The sequence below is a fragment of the Rhea pennata genome, chromosome 5, assembly GCF_028389875.1.
Source record: "Rhea pennata isolate bPtePen1 chromosome 5, bPtePen1.pri, whole genome shotgun sequence".
In the NCBI taxonomy this organism is placed as follows: Eukaryota; Metazoa; Chordata; class Aves; order Rheiformes; family Rheidae; genus Rhea; species Rhea pennata.
This window is the reverse complement of record NC_084667.1, coordinates 38,126,360-38,148,629: the sequence shown is the minus strand read 5'-3', so window position 1 is coordinate 38,148,629 and position 22,270 is coordinate 38,126,360. Positions and strand designations below refer to the sequence as shown.

At 37.1% G+C, this 22,270-nt stretch overlaps 1 protein-coding gene and 1 long non-coding RNA gene across 4 annotated transcripts in view; one reads left to right on the top strand and one right to left on the bottom strand.

Moving 5' to 3' along the window:
• LOC134141152 (uncharacterized) overlaps positions 1–22,270 on the top strand; it is a 23,045-nt gene extending 775 nt beyond the window's left edge. Inside the window, exons 2-7 of one of the 2 annotated variants that reach the window (XR_009958548.1) lie at positions 4,642–4,723; positions 17,921–18,053; positions 18,501–19,188; positions 20,036–20,229; positions 20,639–20,720; positions 21,791–22,270. This is a non-coding gene — a long non-coding RNA (uncharacterized LOC134141152). The remainder of the gene's footprint in view (positions 1–4,641; positions 4,724–17,920; positions 18,054–18,500; positions 19,189–20,035; positions 20,230–20,638; positions 20,721–21,790) is intronic. The other variant, XR_009958549.1, reaches the window with a different exon arrangement.
• The window catches only part of CARS1 (cysteinyl-tRNA synthetase 1), a 35,650-nt gene continuing 21,159 nt past the window's right edge, over positions 7,780–22,270 (bottom strand). For both annotated transcript variants that reach the window (XM_062577142.1, XM_062577143.1), the window contains 8 exons: positions 21,208–21,397; positions 20,610–20,678; positions 17,592–17,673; positions 12,472–12,552; positions 12,022–12,089; positions 10,552–10,611; positions 9,257–9,340; positions 7,780–8,085 (listed from right to left, as the gene is read on the bottom strand). In XM_062577142.1, the coding sequence (XP_062433126.1) occupies positions 7,951–8,085; positions 9,257–9,340; positions 10,552–10,611; positions 12,022–12,089; positions 12,472–12,552; positions 17,592–17,673; positions 20,610–20,678; positions 21,208–21,397 (769 nt within the window). In that variant the 3' untranslated portion in view covers positions 7,780–7,950. The remainder of the gene's footprint in view (positions 8,086–9,256; positions 9,341–10,551; positions 10,612–12,021; positions 12,090–12,471; positions 12,553–17,591; positions 17,674–20,609; positions 20,679–21,207; positions 21,398–22,270) is intronic.

Genomic DNA, 22,270 nt, shown 5'->3' with positions numbered 1-22,270 from the left:
TCCTGTGAGAAAAACAGGCGCTTTCCAGCGCTTCAGGTTGGGCGCCCATTTAAAAGCTTAACTTTTCTGGCCTTGTTTCCTAGTCTGGGTATGGGTGTAATTCCCTCTGCTGGGCAAGAGAAGAGGGGGAGAGAGGGAAGGAAAAAAAAAAAGGCCTGGGTTTATGTTGGGATCGATAAGTAACAGATGGCATGTAATACAGTACAGGAACAGTGCAATTTTAACATTTGGAGCCACTTTTGTGCTCCGTGCTCCCCGTGCTCAACAGGGAAAACATTAACTCTTTGCTGTAGCAGTAGATTCTTTATTCTTAAAAAAAAAAAAAAAAAAAAAAAAAACCTACATGCCTCCTAATACAGTCTTGGATTTCAGTAAATAATTAATTTCCAGGGCTAATCGTTACAATTGTTTCACAAATTAACACACTGAAGTTATAGGACTAATATTTAATAATTAATCATTACATTAACAATAGATTAATTCCATTATTGCACGAATTTAATGGCAGGAATAATTTATGCATCATCATTTAAAATTAGGTATGAATACTATAATTCAAGAAAATTATAACATTCAAACAGATAAAGAATTGCAGGAGTTCTGGAAATTCAGTAGCACAAACAGGCAGATCTGGCCAGCTCGAGGACATGCTCAGTGGCAGGTCTAACACTTGCTGCCACCTCTTTCCTCCTCCATCCAAACCAATTATTTTCTTAACATCAGAAAGTTAACAGCCTGTTCTTACTTTCATTACTTTTACTTTGGAACAACTCCATTCATGGTGATTAAGTTATGCTTAATCCTCATTCTTCCGTAAAAGACCATAATGAACTCTGAAAGGAAGATTTATTTGAAGGCATTCATACTTGATGTTTTTGTTCTTGCTGCTGATTCATGGCATTCAAGTATTCTTTTAGGGTTTTTGCTTGTTTGTTTGTTAATCTCTATTTTTTAAAAGCTATTTCTCCCTTACTCCCCCAAAGAAGCTTGGAGTCAGATATTGTTCCATATGAAGATGTAGGAAGCTTTGCTTGGGTATGCGATGTAGCTGCATATTCCTGCTGGTGCAGGAACACACTGCAGCTCTGTTCAGATTGTTGTTGCAATCCTGCAGCCTCTGCGGGATGTGCCGAGTTTGTGCCTCTGTGCTAGTGCCACTCTAGTTAATGCAGTTATTCTCGTAAATGCGGCAAACCCTGCATTAAATTATATTTCAGATGGTCTTGTAGAAAGAAATTTGCTTTATTCTGGGCCAAATATCAAAGCCTTGAAACAGGCTGGAATGCTGGAATTACTTTTTTCTCTTCATTCATTGATATATATTGAAGTAAAATACATTTAAACTACTTTGAATCCACAAGATTTTTAGTGCCCCTCTCCAAAGGCATAAGTCCTCCATGATCAATGAGCGATTTTTGCTGACTGTTTTCTAACCTCTTGCAGCACAATGCTAGACTTTAGGACTGTGGCTGAGGCACGATCTGTGGAGTCATCTTGCTGTCAGGTACTCCTACCCTGCAGAGAGCTGCAAAAAGATTTTTGCTGAATCACCCTGGCTTGATTTAAACATCCAGACTAGCATACAGGAGAGCTTGGGGAACCAAAACAGAAATAGAAGGGATTATGACACAGCTGCTGAACAGATATACTAGACACACTTGTTTTTAGAGAAAGCTTAAGCTTTCTCTGTATCTGTAACTGGCATTAAAACAGCTATGTGTTCTGCCCTTGGGTGGGCATTAATGGAAACTATTTTCACTGAATGAGATGCCAGACATTCACAGCCCATTTTAAAAGATAAGATTTAGTTTATCTATGATTCTTTTTGAACAAGAAGTGCTTTGATCATTGCTAAGTGGAGTCTTGGTACTGAATAGCTAATGTACTTCTTAATTAGTATGTTCTATGTCAGGAGATGTGGTAAGTAATATGCAGAGGGTAGTGTCCTGTATCAAAAGTGCCCTGTGAAATCACCGAGAGAAATAAAAGTTCCTTTCCACATTTGTGTGGCAGAAATTGTGTAATTAAAGAGGAAGCTAAAGATCTTCCAACAAGCACCACCACCTTAAAGTGTTTAAGTATTGCTTAAAATGTAGAGAAAGAAGCCGAAGGCATGTATTGTATGTGGCAGAGATTTGCTGGCTGGCACATTTAAAATGTATCTGTGGGTTCCCAGAAAGCTGGAAAGCAAATATAAACATAAGGAAAAAGAGATAAAGAAAAGATTATCTTATATTAATTAGGGCCTTATTTAGTTTAAATGTCTTTTTAAAGAATTAAGACTGAGGTAATACGACCAGATCAGAAAAATCACAGATTTTTCTACCAATATCCAAACAAACAGAGCGATGGAGTACTTGTGTTTGGAAGCTTGATGGAGGAACCTGTTCTCATAGTGCAGCAGTATTCACAGCTCTTGAAAAGCTGAAAGGCACACAGAGCAAAACACAGAAAAAATATTTGCTGCTTCCATTTGGCCTCCCACACTTTACAGAAAGGATGCAATTAAAACCAGAAGCACCACACTGTCTTACTTTGCCTTGCTGCCTCCGAATAAATTGCTTGATAGACAGTCTTTCTTCACGTTAACTTCTATTCGGTATTTGTCCCCTCAAAGTTAAAAGCAAAGGTAAACCGTGTCAGGCTTACTAAGTTACCAAGTACTTTCTCCTGACAAAACCCAGATTTGCACAATCCTCAGCCTTCAGAGGTGTATTGTAGTGTTAGTGCATACGTATTTGAGATTACTTTGTTTCTATACAGTATCCTGGTAAGAAGTGAGAAGGATAGAAGAGATCCTTTGTGGGATAATGTTTCAAATCATCTTGACAGCACACAGTTCTGAACTATTGGTGTCCAACTTCTGTCTGTGCAATATTAAATATGGCAGCAAAATTTGGTTATTACAGCAAGAATTTTTACATTTGTATCTTGTTGAGGATTAGGGTGATGAGGATGCAGCAGTCTATAATCAGCAGCTCACTGGTACCACCGTAAAATACATTTTTACCTACAAAATGCTGGTGTCCTTCACCAATAGTATTTTTTATTTTTTAATAGATTTCTAGCATCAACAAAAGAAGCCAAAAGGAGATCTGTTTTTTTGGACTTCACAGAGAAAGAGAACATACACAGCTGTGTTAATTAGTTTCTGATATGGGAAGCAGGTGTCAAATAAAGCATTGTGTTACCTTAAGCTTATTCCAGTGTCGGTACATAATCACAACATGGAGATACTGATAAGTATTACTAAATATATATTGAGGAGAAAGGTACTGCATGTTTTTGATGCATGACCTTTAAAAAAACTGCTCTTACAAAATGACTCTTGAAAAAGCCACAGTTTTTCTCACTTCCAGTTAACTAAGTAACATCAATAACAACTTCAAAATAACTTTAAAGAATGCTGAGGTTGCTCTAGTCAAACATTAGTATCACTCCCCCTCCTTGCCCCTCAAAAAAATTCAGTGACTGTAAAATACTTCTAAGATCTACATAAAGCAGGCAGTTGGCTTTTGGAGGGGAAGAGGAGAGATTATTTGAGATACCAGCTTTGCAACTTCCCCTTAATTCAAACTGTTTGTTATCATAAGCTGACTTGTCACAAACATTGATTGGTTTTAGAGGTTAAGGCAAGATACTTTTCTTACATAAGGCAAGATATGAGAGAGGCCTCAGTGTTGGGACATGTAAGATAGTATCTGCATGATCATAAAAACATGAGAGTTTCTTCCCTATCCAGAGATCAGATTTATTTAGTAAGACTTTGAGTTGAGCTCTCAAAATCACTTTTTGATGCCCAGCTGAATAACAGAACTCACCCAGGAAGAGATGGTAATATTTGCACATCTAAAAAGATGGCAGCTTAAAAAAGAATTGAGCCAATTTGTTTATTGGCTAAAAAAAAAAAAAAAAAAAAAAAAAGTAGTGGCTATCTTGAATGTTAGTGTAAAAATTACAGTAATAATGAAAAGAATCTTAGAGATAACCAGAAAACTGTGTGTGAAAATACAAAGTTTTACTTTGTACAGATCAAAACGAGCTGTGCATGTATGTTCCAGAAAATGTTAAAAACCAAAAATCCAAGACTTTACTGCTGTGGAGACTGTTTTTTTCTTAAAGCTTAGAAAATCATACTCCACATGTGATTCCTTCAGTGTGTATATGTATATATACACATATTAACTATCTAATCAAAAATTTTAGAATACAGTAGAGCCTGTACTTTCCCTGTTCTTTGCTGAGACAGTGGACTAAGACATTGAATGCAGACTATTGCTGTTGCATTCTCTTTTCCTGGCTGCCAGGTCACTCTCCCTAAGCCAGTGCAGTGGAATTCACTTAAGTGACACCTTGATGGATTGCCAGGAAAGAGGTGTTGTGCTGTGCATTTCAATGATTGCATAGATCAATTGACCCACCTACTTCACTTCCAGAAAGTCTGTTTAAAAAGTGTGTATCTAAACCTGTTTGCAGCATTCTTTTGCTTGCTAACAAGCTTTCCTTTGCCAGGGCATTGTGTGTGCTATTTTCTGCTAAACTGTGGATACCAAGAGAATCAAAATAACTGAAGTAGTCTTGAGCTTACATTTTGATACAAACTCCATGAGACACAATCTATTTTTCTGATTTTTTGCCAAGGTCATGGTTTGCCGATTCATTTGCTGCTTTTGGAAAAAGGAACTCCATACTTGGGCAAAAGTCTCACTTTGGGGAGAATGAGGTAATTTTCTGTTTGTCTATATATCAAGGTGAAGCAGTTTAGCAGCCTCTTTACTGGAGTTTTCAATTTGCATGCACTTAGCTTTTTTAATAGACAACACTTTGGTCTGCCAACTCACAGATGCTTCATGAAGCAGACATCTTCCTTGCTCATAATGCTGTCTTCCAAGGACAACAGACATGTAGGAAGAGAAATTCATAAATAGCATAATGTTCAAGCATGGAAAGAACAGTTCAAGCATGGGAAGGCTGCAAGGGCTTTATTGCTGGAGGAGTCAAATGAGCAGCTTTCCTGAAGGAGCCAGAATGGCAAAACACTAAAAGCAGGGAGAACAAGTAGCAATGTGGAGGAACAGAGATCACACAACACTGAAGACAGGTCTGAAAAGGAGAGGATTTCAAAGGCTCTAATCCTTTTGAAATCTATGAAAAGAATCCCATTGAATTCAAGAAGCTTGGTTTTGTGCAAAAACAATTTGAAGACATGGAAGCACAGTTTGTACTGCAGCAGATCAGAAAGATGGCTTTAGTGACACTGATGTATCAGGTAAATTTGAAACAACCAAACTGTGAGTCAATGAAAACACACAAAAGGAAAGCCTGAGCTAAATAATACTGCAGGTAGAATGGTAAAGTAAATATGACAGAGACTTTATCTAAGCTTGGGGGACATGACTAACTATGGAGTTACAGATATTGAGGGAGGAAGAAGTGTGCGTTTAGAACGCTTGAAGATGCAAAGACCAGAGGATAAGCTGTGGCGATGGCAAGTTTGAAATGCTCATAAGACAGATGTAAGGAAAGTTATCCCAGAAACAAAAGGAAGCGGTAGAGAAGGGGGGAAAATGGCATTTTTTTCAAATTCCTCTGAATTGATGTAGTAGATAAACCATTGGGTGGGTGAAGTTCCACTAGGAACATGGCAGGAAGGGAAAAAGACATACCACAAAAGATGGTATCATCTGACATGTCAGAGAGATGTTCTAAGGAAATTAAAATCCAGGAGACCAATGGATTAATAGGGTCATCTTCTTCATAGTTATGTGCTAACTAGGTTCAGCTGCATTTTTGATAAGCAGCTGCTAAATCAGCTCACCATAAAGGAATTTCTTTAAGGAAATTACTGTCACTACTTCAAGTTAAATAGCAATTTCAAAAGTAGTTCATGTTCAGGAAGGTAGTTAACCTCCTATCCTGGAGGATAGAGATGATTTAGGTTTAGGACTCCTAGTGTCCTAGTTTGCAGAACTAGCTCTGGAGTCTAGCTAGGAGAGCAGGGAGTTTCCAGTGGGATAACTTATCTGGCTGAGAAGTATCTTGTGACTAGATCTGCCTAGGCACATCCCATACCTTCATGGATATCGTGCATGCACATGCATTTTGGAAAAGCAAGATAGGATCTGTGCTTGAGGAGAGATTAAATGTTAGGCACGAAACAAAAGAAAAAGAATACAGAGCACTGCAGAGACCAACATGTTACCTATAACAAGTACAGAGAATGTTCACAAGCAAGAGCTGATATTATTGATAGAGTTAGAATCCAGAATGGTGTAATAATGCAACTAATTCTCTTATGTTCATAGACCAAAAGGATGGAGAAGTTGCCCTCTTAGTTGTGGTTGGCTTTTTAACTACCACCGTACTGCTTAAACAAGTGCTTATACAATTAATTAGAAATCAGCAGAATACATCAAACATTGAATGCAAAAATTAAATGTTTTTTGATCATCTTAGTAATGGCAAGTTAGAAGAAAAGTTCTGTAAAATACAGTTTAAAAAGATGGCTGTGAAAGAAGCTCCGTTTTCTTTCTACTACACAAAGGTCACATGCACTTACGCTTTAATGCAGATTTTATATTCAGTGACAAAATGCACATTGCTCCTCACCTCACTACTATATGTTTTCAAAGGCAAATGTAGGAAACTAGACAACAAATTATTAGGCCTTTCTTTTACTCCAAATCTGTAGGTCTTCATACTTCAGAAGGAATATATGAAGATAAACTGAAAGCAAAAATGTTTGTAATTCTTAATTAGGGAAAGGAACATAGTCTGATGGTTATAGCATGAACCTAAGAGTTGCAAGAACAGAGGTATCACAATTCTTACAATGACTAACTATTTGACCTTTAGTGAGTCATCTTGAGACTATCGAATATGTGATGAATATCATTTTGTATGTTGGGTACTTAGCTGTTACGCAGTTGTGAAGTAGGTGAGATATTTTGTACGATTTCATAACTAAAGGGTAGTAGGCACTGCCAGTGAAATTTATTATTAAGCAGTAAAGTACTGTCCTTGGTTAAACTGTCATGTCCAAATCAGTCTTGAATGAGTGACATTTTCCTTGAATTTCCTAGTTGCAAGCCATCTACAAACTGTATCTCAGTTAGGAAGCATGTGTTGCTTTCCCTTGGGTCTGAATAGATAATTGGCTACTGTTCTCTGTCTTTGGGCAGTTTTTTGTTCCCTAAGGTGACAGCTCCAAGAATGCCTCCTCTGCCCAGATCTCCTCATGTCTTTCCTACCTGTTTGCTTAATCCAGGTATATCTTCCTTGTAGCTACCCACTTGACTGCAACTGCAAGTTGAGCAAGACGATGATGATCTGTCCCCTTTTGCAAATAAGCCTGGACTTCTTTAGTCTAGCCCTATGGAAGGGACTTTCTGCTTCTATTGTGTAGCATGTCCTCGGTATATTTACGAGAGTTTTTAATAACAGCAGCCAGAGTATCATAGTAGAACTACTCATTTTTCCCTACTTACATAACAATATCAAAATCATCTGGAAAATACTTACTATTCTTATTGTGGGAAAAATTATTCAGCTTCCATTTAGTAGTAAGTTTTGCTTACTGTGACATATTCCAGAGCACAAGCTACACTGGGTATTAGATAGATAGAGATCGGAATGCAGGACAAATTAACTGAAGCCTGGACAGCTATAATCAACAAGAAACCTTGTGTGGATTTGCTGACTGAGCAGCATCTTCCCAAATAGAACTGGCAACCATTCAATCTGCCACTGTTCTTGCAAAGAAACTTATCAGAGGTTGGCTTTGCTTAAGAATGGATTTTTATTGACTTTCCAGATGACATTATTAATCCATGTAAACAGGATTTTCACTTTGCACATAATAGAAAGTGTAAACATAGAGATGAGCATCAATATATGCTCACTTTTCAATGATGACTCAGCACTCGCCTTTTAAAAAAAGTCCTGTTGCTGTCAATTTGCACTTCCATTCTGAACCATTTGTAGATACTCCTTATATAGCTTTTCTTGGGTTTCATAAAGTTTCTTCAGCTTCTTAATTTGTCCTTTGCTGAGTTCTTTGCCTTCTATATCATGGGTAGGAAACCCCTGGAAAATTTTTAGAAAAAGAATATTTAAGATAAATGGACTTCCAGATACCTTGACTGCTTTTGCTCCTCATGGAATTGTGTTCTTTCCAGGTGAATCACGTTTTAATAAGATAGGGGAATTATATCACAATTAATGACAAACTGTCAAGGTGGGATGCATCTTTGCTAACTCTACCCATCTAGAAGTTAGACAACTACCTTTGACTACTTGTCCATGCTCCCTCCCTAATTAATGAAAGGGCAAGGTGTGCACTTATTTCTGTCCTGCTATCTATACTAAAGAGGGGAAGCTTACACAACTAACTCCTAGGCAGTTACAGTTAAAAGAGGTTCTGACTAATACTTAACCCCTAAATACATGCTTTAAAAAAACCACTTTTAATCATACTAATATTAAATCCAAGGCTTTAAGCAAAAGCAGTAAGAGGCTTGTATTCTGAATGGAGAAACTACTATGACAGATTTTTGTGGATCTTCTTACTTGCATGCTTATTTTCCAATATTTACATTATCTGTATCATGCCATTCTTACTTGTCTCTCGGGGCTGAATTTGCACAATTGAGGGAGATAGAAAGAAATAGGAGCAATGTCCTAGATCAAGCCCCAAGGAAACCATGCTGTTTTCCAAGTAACACCTTTAATGCTAAAGGGGAGCAATCTGAGCAAAGTTGTCAGTACAGCTTCCTCAGAGAGCCTTTGCCAGGGAAGAGTGAAACAAAGGGTAGACCTAAAACAGAAGCACAGGGCATCTCTGAAAAACATGGTTGTTTCCATCACTTCTGGCAGAGTTAGGAAGTCTGTAGAGCTGCAATTTTTGCCTTGCAACAAGCTATTAAAAAAAAAAAAAAAAAAAATCTGTGAATGAATATCATGCAGGTTCTTACCTATAATACCTAAAGGGAATCTTTGCTCTCTACTAGGATAGCCAAATGAGACCAAAGTAAAATGAAAGTCTCTTTGAAATGATGGCTAACAGATAACTTTGCTCCCCAATTCTAGGTATGGGCAAGAAAATTAGTATCTTCTCCTCTTTCTCTCCTTCCTCATGTTAATAGCACTGCTCTACAGGTTTTGGAACAGGATCAGCTATGTACCCATAAAACTAAATATGTATAACTGTGGAAGGAAAACCCCTTCCCATCTAAAAAAGAAAGTCTCTAGTTCTTACGTTTTCATCATATATGGAATATTTATCACGTTCCAATTTAAACATTTCGTGTGGTGGAATCTTCATCTTTGCCAGTTTTGCTGCCTGCAATATAAACATGTATTAACTGCATTAGCATCACAGTGAATTACTGACAGCCTGTCTTTTTAAAAAAACATCCCCTAAATATGTGCAAAGGGAAAGGTAGACCATAATTTGCAGATCAAGGAGCACTGAGTCACAATTGTTTATTACATGGAAAGGAAATTTCAGTAAGGAACAATTCAGTAAATCTTGGATGTGTTTGTCCAAGAAAATACAAATAAATTGATATTTTAAACTTACAGAGAACCACTTAAGAAAAACTATTCCAGGAATTCAAAATGATCAGTTTGTACTCCCTAAAAACTGCATTTATATTGTGCTAAACTTGCTTCCTTAGTTTTCTAGGTGTAAGCACAAAGTGAAATAGTTGCTATGAGCAAAGAATATTCAGCAATGAGCTCACTGCAAAGCGAACCGTCTTTATCAGCACTGTCCTGTTGATGAGGATCAGGACGCAAGTAATTGCATTGAAAACTAACTGAACTTTTACTTATTTGTGAACAAGTGCATCTCAGAACCATTTCCAAGTAGTTTATGCCTAATACAAAGAAATCACCTTTTTGAGAAGAGCTAACTGCAATCCATGGAAGATAAATCCTATTTATCTACTTTTCTCTCTGTAAATGTACTTTCTCAAAGTTTACTTCCTCTGTTTAACCAGAAACTTAGCTGAATTGTCAGAATCATTGGCACAGTAAACAATCTTTTCCCCTTATGAGTTTATCTTCAATAGCTGCCTACTTCTCACCCAAAACCTAAGCAGCCTAAAACCTTTGAGCTGTCATAATTCTCTAATTATAGAACTGAAATGTGTTTTTACAAAGCACTATATTCCAGAGTTTAAGCACCGGGAGCAGGTGGACTCTTAAAAAGATCTGTGTTCATACGTACCTCTGACACCAGAGAGCAAAAAAAAGTGATACAAGCAAAATTCTCTCTAATGGGAATGTTAGACACTGCTTTGGAAATTAAAGAGGCAGTACCTTTAGTCTCAGTCTCAAAAATGGCTGCTTTTAAATAGGTGCCATCATGAATCAAATCTAAATTTCAGGCAAAAATTATTCTGAGCAAAAACTTGTGAACAAAAAAAAAAAAAAAATGGAGGTCCAGTTGAGCCTAGGCAAAAAGCTTGAGCTCTAATGTAATCTTTCCTGCACGTGACTATTGCTACTAACACTTCAATATAAAGTTAAAATGATCTGAATACTTACCTCCTGCTCTTGTCTTCTTCTGGCTGCTTCTTCTTTCTTCCTTTTCTTCTCTTCTTCAATCTATGAAAGGTAGTATTAATAAGTAAAGTTCGTTTGTATTTATAAATCTGAGTCAATAGCTCCCCTGGATATCTAATTATGGACAGAACTGGTAGCATGACCTACAGTAGAAATACTAAGCCTTATAATTAGGATTGTCTGATACTTCTACTGTACGATTTTGTTTTCATTTGCTTTTATTCACAGCTAAACCAGTTTTAACTGTCCAAAGCATTCTGCATCCTAAGCATATAGCTATGAAAGAATATCTGCAAAAGAAATGGTCCTGCAATTTCATAGGGAAAATGCTCTTCAAACATTTAAAAAACAAACAAACAAACAAAAGATGACGACTAGTTTTCCCTAGTATTTAAAGCCCTTGCCCCAAAACCATGGAGACACTGGAGTTTCACAAGGAACAGTTGTATCCCTTGATGTTCCTAGGGAAACAACTATCCAAATTTAACTAAGTTTTAAGCCTCTGAAAAATCTCATCCCACATTGGCTCAGGAGAGACCTGTTAGTTCTCCAAGGCTTCTGTCAGTATTGAACATAACATACCTGCCAGGCAAAATGTATTTTAGCTGCAGGCCCCACCCAGCATCTATATACAAACTGCCCTCAAGTGCGTCTTTAATGAAAACATCTGAAATGTTGGCTCAAAATAAATTCTACTCCCCCCCCCTTAAAAAAAAAAAAAAAAAGTCCTCAAGGAAAGAAGTATCTTGGAAAGTCTTCCAAACATCTCTAGTCATGATGGAATTTTATTATTTGTTAGAACTGAAGACAGACATATGAAATGTCACTTTAAAAGGTTGCAAAGTCAAACATCAATGCTAGGAAGTGCTAGAAAGGGTTGCTGTGCAGCCCTTGTGCATGTAAATTAGGATTTACAATCTTTAATTACATAGCAAAATGAGAATTTTTGTCCACAGACCCTGAATATCTCTCATCGATGCTACATTAGTTATGATTTAGCCATGGCATTTTGTTCTCACATATCAAAATAAATACAGTCTAGTTTTATGGAAAACATCAACTTCGTTTGAGTTTTATGGAAAACATCAACTCCGTTTGTTCAGATGAAAGAATCAATTTCTGATTGGAATCAGCCTTCCAGAGAGATAAGGGAATATGCATGCAATACTTGCAATACTTAAAATATGGAAGTTCTTTTTTTTTCTTTTTTTTTTTTAACATTTAGAAGTATTCATTAAATCCTACAGAAAATTTTCAAGCAATTATTGCTTCAAAAATCCTTTTCCTGAATACCACACAAGTTTTAATATCAGTTCTGGTGTTATTTTACACATTGTTAACGTGTTATGATCTTTTTTTAAAAAAAAAAACATTTCCTTGATGTTTTGTAAAGCATCCATAGCTTATGCCTTATTTTACATGTGAAAAATATTAAATGCTTAATATAGTAACCTTTTTCTTTTCTTCTCTTTCTTTCAATAATGTGTCCTTATCCACTAATTTGACCACAGTTGGCAGCCCTGAAAAAGCAAAAACAGATAAATGAGTTTTCGGATATTTGAATAATCAAAGATATATTTATATACCCTATGACAACTTTTCTTCTGCAAATGCAGCTGTATGACTACTCAAAACTGGCTAAGCAAAGTCAAACATCCTTCTGCACAAGAAGATTCCAGTGTACCTTTTTACTCTCTATACATTCCAATATAAACTTATACAGCATACATCTATAACTCAGAAGCAAAATGTGCTAAAGTATTTTCAGTCTTCAAGTTTGTTGGATTATTCCATATTATTCCATATTAGTCTTTGACATCTTGGTGTTTCCCTATAGCTTAAGAAAGTAACAAGATGACTAAAACAACTACCTACAAGGTTGCTAGGCATGTAATTGTGTACCTTCATGATCTTCAAATCGAACACCCAGTTCAGGAAGGACATCATCTCGAAGAGCATCACTCAACTGCAGCACTTCAGTTACTAGAGTGCATGGAAAAAAATACATTTAGAGAGCAGTGTTTTGTGAAAGTATACTTCTATTGTGCTACATTTTTATTTAAGTGCAGTTAAAAAATTGGCACTCTCTTAGATTGATCAAAAAGGACTTTTGTTTTAAAGTGACTAATATATTTATATAAAATTTATATTTTTTTATATATATATATGTATATTAAATATATTTAGCCATCTTTCAACTACAGAGAGAATCAGCACATTTATTTGCAGGGACTCAAAATTCATAAATTTCTTCCAAGATATCCTCATTGCCCCCTGAAAACCATTATGCGAGTTCAATTCAGTAACATAATCATGTAGAAGACCAAAAGCTCTTCATTGCTAACATTGTTAGCAATTTATATGATGTTGCAATATATGTTTTTCTACCCTGAAGAAAACTCTCTATAGAACTAGAGGATGTTTGCATTAACATTGCATGGACAAATGTCAAAACAATAAAATAATAGCCCTTCAAAAGCATGTCTAGTTAATGAGCTTTTAAAAAAATGTCTAGAGGAAGTTCTCTCTTCCGTTGCATTTCTGTTCGTTACATATTTTCCAAGCCTTTTTCAAACATACCAGTTGCAGCAGAACAGAATTTTGATTTAGCTTTCTGGAAGGTGATTGGAACACCATGACTAACCTTTTCTTCTTTTCTTGCAAGCTTTTTAAAGAGTGTTTAAAGACAAGTGATTAAGAACTTGAAACTTAGCCAAAATAGATGCTGTTAAGCCTTTAAGAGGAAAAGAAATCATGCAGCAGAGAATTTGCTTGGATGAGGAAAGCTGTATCAGCTGAGAGGTTGCAGAGCAGTTAAGAAATCAAGAGGAATCAAATGAATCAAGAGGACCCCATATACTACTGTTATGAACCTAATTCAGTAGCATTTTTTTAATATCTTATATTAAATCTTATATTTAGGAGGAAACACTTGCCAAATGTGGCAAGATATATACTTAGGCTAGTTCATACCATGCGCTTTAGATAAGTGTTCGCCCTTTTAGCAACCTTCTCATTTGTTTAAAAAATAAGCAGTAATAAGGGTCTCAAAGGTAACGATTCAGGCAACAGCAGCTACTAATCCAGATTCCTTTTATATGCAAATGCTGCACATACCAATAGATACAAACACCATTCCCAGGTCTTCATTTGTTACAGAATTCTCAGACCCTTGGGAGCGTTTAACAGCAGACACAGCATTGATTATCCAACTACCAGGAAAAGGAATGGATGCCCTATCACATTGTGGAGTAATATTCTTTGCTAGGGAATTAGCAGAGTGACTGTTTTTGCACATGAAAGCATTGCATTTTAGAGGAGCAGTTCTGTCTGTCGTCAGCTAAGTATTTTTCTTCATCCAGAGCAGGTATACGCAGTGAACTGCACTCATGTTTGATGCCACTCTAAAGAAGCCAATTAAGATAAAGCAGGGATAAGTTTACCTCATTAGCTGTTAATACTAAAAAGTGTTGTCTCTGGCCTAGGTGAAGGAATTAAGCATGTCATGTCAAGAATGTATCAGATGTACCTACTTCTCATTTTATATCATAAAACAGTATCTGATCAGTTACAAATATTTACTTACCTGAAACTATGAATAATTGAAAGTATAAGAAAAATCCTTCGAGGCAGAGAAGAATATGACGTGTACACAAAACGTGCATCATTTATGAATCATTTTTGAAAGAATATAGCCTCTGATCAATTCAAGGGTGTAAATACAGTAGTTCTTAGGGCTGCAATGTGCCTACTCCTTGCATTTGTTACCTCCAGAGGGATGTTTAGGGATTGGCGGAGGGTTTTTTATGGGCTGCCACAAGCCATAAGCAGTTATCCTTACTGAGGACTGTGACAGATAGAATAGCAGGAGATGCTTCATCGCCAATGCTAAAGACTAGCTAGGAATGAATTGGAACCTAGGCACTCTATGACAAATATGAGGGGGTCTTTGCAGTTGGTCAAGTACTCAAGCAAAACTTAAGGATGCACAATGCAATGAAGTTCTGCACAATCAGTCACTGAGGTCTTCTGCAGAAATTTTCTGCATTTCCTTCTCTTGTATAGGTAACACAGTATTTTCCTTTTTCCTTTTATCACCATTGTTAGATAAAACATTATTCCACAATGTGATAGGGTATCCACTGCTTTTCACGGTAGTCAGGTAATCAGTGCTTTGTCTGCTGTTAATCACCAATCAAGATGCAGCTGCAAATGGTCGGTCTCCTATGTATATACTAATAAGCTTATAAGAGATAATTTATTTTATTAATATATTTGAATGTTAACTGTTCTGGATGATGATAAAATTTCTGTGAAGTTTTATAAATGGCTATACTGTGAAATGCTTTTATATTTTATATAGCGAGATGGGGACAATTGTTTTTTAGTGTGCAGGTTTTACAGAAGAGACATCTTTTATTCAGCTGCTAAGAGTATTTAGAGCAATACAAAACATTCTATTTCATATTTAACTTCATTTGGCCAGGATCTGGCTACGAGAGGAAACTTCACTCATGATCATGTAGAGGCAATATCCCCAGCCATTAATCAGAACAACTCTTACAATAATGATACATTCCCTGCAGGCAAGAATTTAATGGACACAGGGAAGCAAAGCTGTAGCATGTCTGTTCAGGTCCTCTCAGCCCGGCTTCCATCTGTCAAACAGTTTGGTCAGAGGTCAAACTCTGCTCAAACTGTAAAGTTGTGCAACTCCCCCTGTACCCCCCACCAAACAACTCTAGTCTTATACCCCAATTTATTTCAGGGAAAAATATCCAAATGAGGAAGTGTGGTAAGTGGTCTAGCACTAAGTACCTTCTCCTAAAAATGTCCTACAACTACCCCATGACATTCAGACATTAAAACTGTTAAAAATGAGCTCGGCTTAGCTCAATCACCAGAGAGCAAAGAAAAAAGCCTCATATAAAAAAAGCATTTATGTTGAATTGTAAGAGACTAAAGGTCACATTTTAGGCTGAGGATATACACAAAAACTTCTTGAATTTTATTAAATTACATAAAATATTTTCTGCTGGAACTGATAAGCCTGTTTCTCAGCATCAGTTAGGCCTATAGGAGTTTGACAATAATAGCTAAGTAGTCATATTAGCAAATATAGCTTTGTGTTTTAAGGTAAACTTTAACAGTTTACCTTAAAACTAGAAGAAATCAAAACAGTAATGGAACTAGGGTTCACATTCTTTACCAGATGAATAGGTCATCAATAATATACTCCAAGTCACTATTTTTGTAAATTAAATCTGTCTATCTGTATATATTATAAACATGTACATCGCCCTATTTTGCCTCCAAGTATCAGTTACAGTGATTAAAAATTAATTTTAAGAAAATGAGAATCAAATACAAGCTGAAGATGCATAAAAATCCACAGGGAATGGCAGAAAATAATAAGAACTCAATTAGGAAGTAATTGACCCATAAAATCAAAGAAAGTTTAATTGAACAGCATTTGTAACGCTATATAGTCCGCTGCCAACACTCAGCATGCTCAAAGCTTTTCAAAGGAAAAAAAATATCCAAAACAACTTCCAGTAAACACTCAGATGAATTCTCTGAAGAGAGCACCGAATTACCATCTGGGAAGCTACAATTCCAACTGTGTTAAGAAATAGGAAGGAACATCTCTGCCTATTTAAACACAGACAGTATTATTCATAGAATCATAGAACCAGTAGGGTTGGAAGGGGCCTCTGAAGATCATCTAGTCCAACTCCGCTGCTCAGTAGGGTCACCTAGAGCATGGTAGACAGGGTTGCATCCAGGCGGGCCTTGAATATCTCCAGAGGAGGAGACTCCACAACCTCTCTGGACAACCTGTTCCAGGGCTCTGTCCCCGTCCCCTTGACACCCTCCCTTCAGGTACTTACACACATTGATAAGATCCCCCCTCAGTCTTCTCTTCCCCAGGCTGAAGAGACCCAGCTCTCGCAGCCGTTCCTCGTAGGGCAGGTGCTCCAGCCCTCTGAGCATCCTCGTAGCCCTACGCTGGACTCTCCCCAGTAGCTCCATGTCTCTCTTGTACTGGGGAGCCCAGAACTGGACACAGTACTCGAGATGAGGCCTCCCCAGGGCTGAGGAGAGGGGCAGGATCACCTCCCTCGACCTGCTGGTAACACTCTTCCTAATGCAGCCCAGGATACCATTGGCCTTCCTGGCTGCAAGGGCACATTGCTGCCTCATGGTCAGCTTGTCATCCACCAGCACTCCCAGGTCCTTCTCTGCAGAGCTGCTCTCCAGAAGGTCAGCCCCCAGCTTGTATTGGTGCCTAGAGTTATTCCTCCCTAGGTGCAGGACTCTGCACTTGCCCTTGCTGAACCTCATGAGGTTCCTCTCTGCCCAGCTCTCCAGCCTGTCCAGGTCTCTCTGAATGGCAGCACAGCCCTCTGGTGTATCAGCCACTCCTCCCAACTTGGTATCATCAGCAAACTTGCTGAGGAGGCACTCTGTCCCCTCATCCAGGTCATTGATGAAAAAGCTGAACAGGATGGGACCCTACTGAGCCCTGGGGGATGCCACTAGCTGCAGGCCTCCAACTAGACTCCACACCTCTGATGACGACCCTCTGAGCTCTGCCTTTCAGCCAGTTCTCAATCCACCTCACTGTCCACTCCTCTAACCCACACTTCCTGAGCTAAAGTATTGTATAGCAATCCACGCTTCTTCAAGAATGCGAGATCTCTGGAGGGAGAGAGCATGGCTACTCTCATATCTGGAAAGCATGGAAAAAAAAAAACAGCCCTCTTCACTCCTAAACTTTTCGTTAAGTTAAAAGAAGTTACATTTAATTCATTAAGAAGTTAAAAGAAAGTAAGTTAAATCAGAATTTGGGAAACACTTTCACAAGGTGTTAAATTTTGTACACACACACAGACATACGTTACTCTTGTTCTCTAAGCAAAGAGAGATTGCATCAGTTGAATTCCCTGTCCTCCTGCCCAAGGTTCATTCTTATCACCTCTCAGTCTCAGACGCAACAATACTGGAAAGAGCAAACTTACCTTTCTTCTCTCTGGCAATTTGTCGCACTCCCTCTCTGAACTCAGAAAGAACTTGTAGATACGGCATCACTGCAGATTCAATCTGTGGAACAATTATTTCTACAATTAGTTATTCAGAATTTAGAGTTAAAGCATGTCTTTATCCACTTTATATTTATGTGCTTGTGGGTGGAAGTCAACCCTCGGGGCAGATATGGATCAATAAAATTGTCATTGCTCTATTGATGTCAAGGGCAAGACTGACTTGCACTAGTTGACAATTTTGCTTTTGAGCAAATGAAGCGAACTTAAGAGCTTCCACTCTCTATTCCTTCTTCTTATCCTTTCAGTTATGCAGATACATCAGTTTCAGAAGGCTATGCTATGGGCTGGATAAACAAAATGCAGTACAAGGATAAGAACAGCTGTCAAGGCTATACTGGAGAACTATACCCAGATGAATTGCCCCTTCATGATCTGAAGGTAACTTACCTAGGTCAAACTACTTGTCAGAAATAATACCAGGTGCAACTCAGGTTAGGACTTATTGCATTAGAATACAAATCTATTCCTCAGAAGTTAGGTTATCCTGATTTTGCATTTGTTACTATTTTACCCCTCACCTCCAGAAAAAGGAGGGAGGGAAAAATTGTGTTGAATTATTTCAGATGTAAGAAAACACGAAAGCTCACAGGAATGTCTTGAGAATCCTGCTCTCAGTGGTAGTGAACAACAACAACAACAAGCAATTATTTAACAGTAGTGAACAACTACAAAAATAACTACAAACAGTGTTGCCTGCCAACACCTCTCTGGAATCCTAAGATGAGAAGCTAGGTACCAATAGGACTGGTTATATTAAAAGTTTCATTTCTTTGAAGGGTAGGATAGGGAAAGACAAAAACATTTACTCTTTTGCTTCCTCTGCAGTTTCCATGTGTCTTTACCCATCTGTTAAATCTCTGTGACATACTCCTGTGCAATCAACAGATCGAAGAGTCTGTTATGCTCTAAAAATACCCACATGAAACAAACTGAGGAGCTCCATAAAAACTTTTCATAAATAAAAATACACGCTATAAAACCAGCTTCACAACTGGAACCTATGCTGATAGGTTCAGCAGAAAGAACAGACTGAAAACTGAGCAAATCGCTTCTCCACTGCGCTCTCTACTGAAACTTGAGATATGCAAATGAAGTGGCATCACAAAAACATGTCTTGTTACTACTTCATTATGTGTCAGACATCTAAAGATGAAAGATTTTGATTTCCAGAACAATTAACCTCATAGCAATGTTCAGTTCATTTGCAAAATGAGACTCTGGAATGTGAGGTTTTCCTGCTTCAAGTCTCTTCTGCTCCCCTTTCAAGTAAGTTATTGAACCATAATAATTAAAAGCCCTGAAAGAATGATGAGTGTAAAGAGGATTGTGCCTTTTTTGGAGATAATGACATTCAGATCTATTGATTCCTTCACTCATTTGAACAAAGAAACAATGGACCTGATCCACAGCCTTCTGTAATTAATGAGAAGTTTTTCAACCTTGAACATTCACTGAGCAATTTTTGCTAAGAAGAAGTATCTGTGTGGAAGACTGAAGTAGGGTATATTTAAAGGTAAAGCTAAAAACATTTTTGATAATAAACATCTTAATATCATAACACTTAAATCAATAATTTCTTAGGGGGTAAAAATGGAAGTTTCCTCCTGTGAAGCTACTTAGGGATACCTAGCTGCTGGTATTCTTTGAATTGACATTGTACACAATAACAAAAACTGTAAAAATCACACGGATTTTACTAACAAGTGTTAAAATCCCCCTTTTGCACCAGATTCACTTCATCCTGCTAACCTTGGCAGTGCTACTTTAAAACAATGAAAGGCTTAGCTTTGTGTTCCAAGTCATTGCCAATTCCTCTGTAAAGCGTGTCTGTTGTAAACACTGCCTGGAGTGTTAAATATGGATTTGATTTTCATTTTCCCTAAAAGATGTGTGTCAAAGTGCTGCTTTTCTCCTAAAATTTAAAATAATTCTGAGCTAAATTAAAATTCATTATTGATGTTTTTTTGATTGGAATGCTCAGCACCTTTCTTATCCGTGTTGTATCATTACTGAAGATTTCCACAGCACAGTAATGTAAGTACTTGCCCAGGCAAATATCAGGTGGATGTTCAATCGTATTCTTCAGTCACAAGTGATTTTTTTTCTTTCCTTGGTGATTATAAGGGATTTTTTTTTTTTATAGAGGAACAGAAAAATGCATGGTGTTCATATCTTTGTGAGACTGTATGAGACTGGCATTAGAAAATACTGGGTATCAGATGCTGCATGTAACGAAAAATACTTGGACAAATCACTGCCATTTTCAAGTCAAAGTTTCATCATGAACAGAGAGCAATTGACAGGTTTTCACATGGAGTTGTTTCTCATGCACGCCCCAAGAAATGTCTCTATTATTACAGAGTCCACGTTCACTTTCATTACACTTCTCCCAAGCATTCCCAAGAAAATTCTGCATCATACTGGTACTGCTGGGGAACCAAAACAAAATAGCCTTCAAAAGCCAGATAAATTCTGTGGTTATAAACAAGATCAGAAAAAGAGATTGAAATGAGGATGAAACTCCAGCTGCCTCCAGGCTGCTTTTTGGTATACCGTAAGTATCTTTAATCAGTGTAATTATATTTTTTGAGACTACTTAACATACAAATAATTGTAATGAGTCTTTAGACTCTAGCATGTACTGTCTGTAGTCAACATGTGGTTTTCTTAACCAGACTCATCATTCAGAAAACAAGCTAATTCTTCTTCTGGTTGCTGTACAATTTGTCTGTCATTAAACTAAGCAAACCAATAAAAAAAATCCAAGTACTATAGAAGAAAAAAAATCTGCCTCCAATTAATTGCTTCCGATTCAAAACTTTATCAGCTGCAAGAATAGAATTCAGCTACATGTCAGTAATGTAATCACTTTAATATAAGCTTTTAAAGGACTATAAAGAGAATTTTGTACAGTGTACTTTCTCCTTCACTTACATTTACGTTTTGACTATTTCCTCCAACAGGAAACCCAATTGCATCATCATTGTCTATGGCACCAAATATCTAGTCAGGGGGAAAAAAAAGTTGTTATACATTAAGTAACAGGTATGTGAAAACTAAGCAAAATCATTATGTACTAGAGTTTTGAAGCCACCTAGTTGATTTAACCGACATAACTTACTGCTCTAGTAAGAGATGTTCTGGGTTTTTTTTTTTTTTTTAACTGATACAGCACACTAATCATCAACTTTCAAGTCTAGCATTAATGCTGTAAGATTTTATAATTTGACTTTTTTTCTACTGTCTAATTCTCCTTGCATGTGTTAGGGGCTTCCTACTATTCCACAAAACATTACATAAAGTTAAAAAATAATATAAAGGGCTCCAAATTGTTCCTGGTGTAACAATCGCTGCAAATTGGGGGGCGGAGGGGGAGGAGGGGAAGGGAGTTTGCAGTGGGGCAGGGAAAGGGAAGGTCTTTAGATTTCCTGCAAGATTTAAACAAAGACTGTACAGATCTCTACATACTTGAAAAATACAACAGTAGTAATTGCACAGTGCAATAGCAACTTCAATACTTGCTATTACATACCTTTAGCATTTGAGTTAGATAGGAACTGATGTTTTCTAAAAGAAGTCTGTTTGGCATTTGTCTGGAAGATTTCTTTGCAGCAATATAGCAGTTGCTCTGACTGACTAATGAACGCATTTCTTCTAAGACAGAGCGAGTATCAATATTGTCACACAGTGCTTCGTGAATTGCTGCCTTCTTGTCATAAAAACTAAGAAAAAAAAATATAATATTTATGTCAGAAGTATCTGCAATCTACTCTGAAGAATGTCTCCCATCTACTCTGAAGAGCTGCTATTAGAAGAGTAAAGGGGGCCTAAAAGTGAGATAATCCTTTGTTAGTCGCAGTTTATATTTGAGGAAAAACAGATGAGCAAGAGAAAGGCATCATTATGACTGCTGTTTTGCTTCTATGAACAAAAGCATGCAGGATAATCTAATTGGCAACAACTGTCCAAACAATATAAATAAATACATAAATATTTTTTTCCTTGGGATTTGACTTTTTAATACCAGTTTTTACAAGCAGAACAATTTGGTTATTTACTACCTTCCTGTATTTACTATGTTCTTACAGTATTGCTCTCTTTTCCCTGTATTTCAGGTGAGTTTTCTGTTTACTATTTTTCCAAAGAGGAACACCAGTTTGGAAGTTGAATTACCACAAACTGAGATGTTATGAAGCTATTACAAGCAGATATAAGCAAGAATTTCATGCAAACATTTGTAATGCTCATAAATAAGCATAATAATTAAAAAGGTACACAAAGGGCCTCTACTGGTTCAAATGACATACTTTTTCCAGAGAAAAAAGAACGAGAAGAGGTAGAAAAAGGAGGCAAAACCAAACATCCACAGAGCTTATCTTCTGTTCCTCCCAATCCTTTGTCCTCACATTCCACCTTCCCATTACTATTTTTTTTTACCTATTTTAAAAAAATGGTTATCTCCACCAGCCATGAATTGAAAATGAAATTTTCAAAGTACATCATTGAACTGAAGCATCTGCACTCAGACATTCAACAGTAACCATCTCTATTAACAACAATAAGTTGCCCTAGGAACAATTTAGTATTTCCAATAA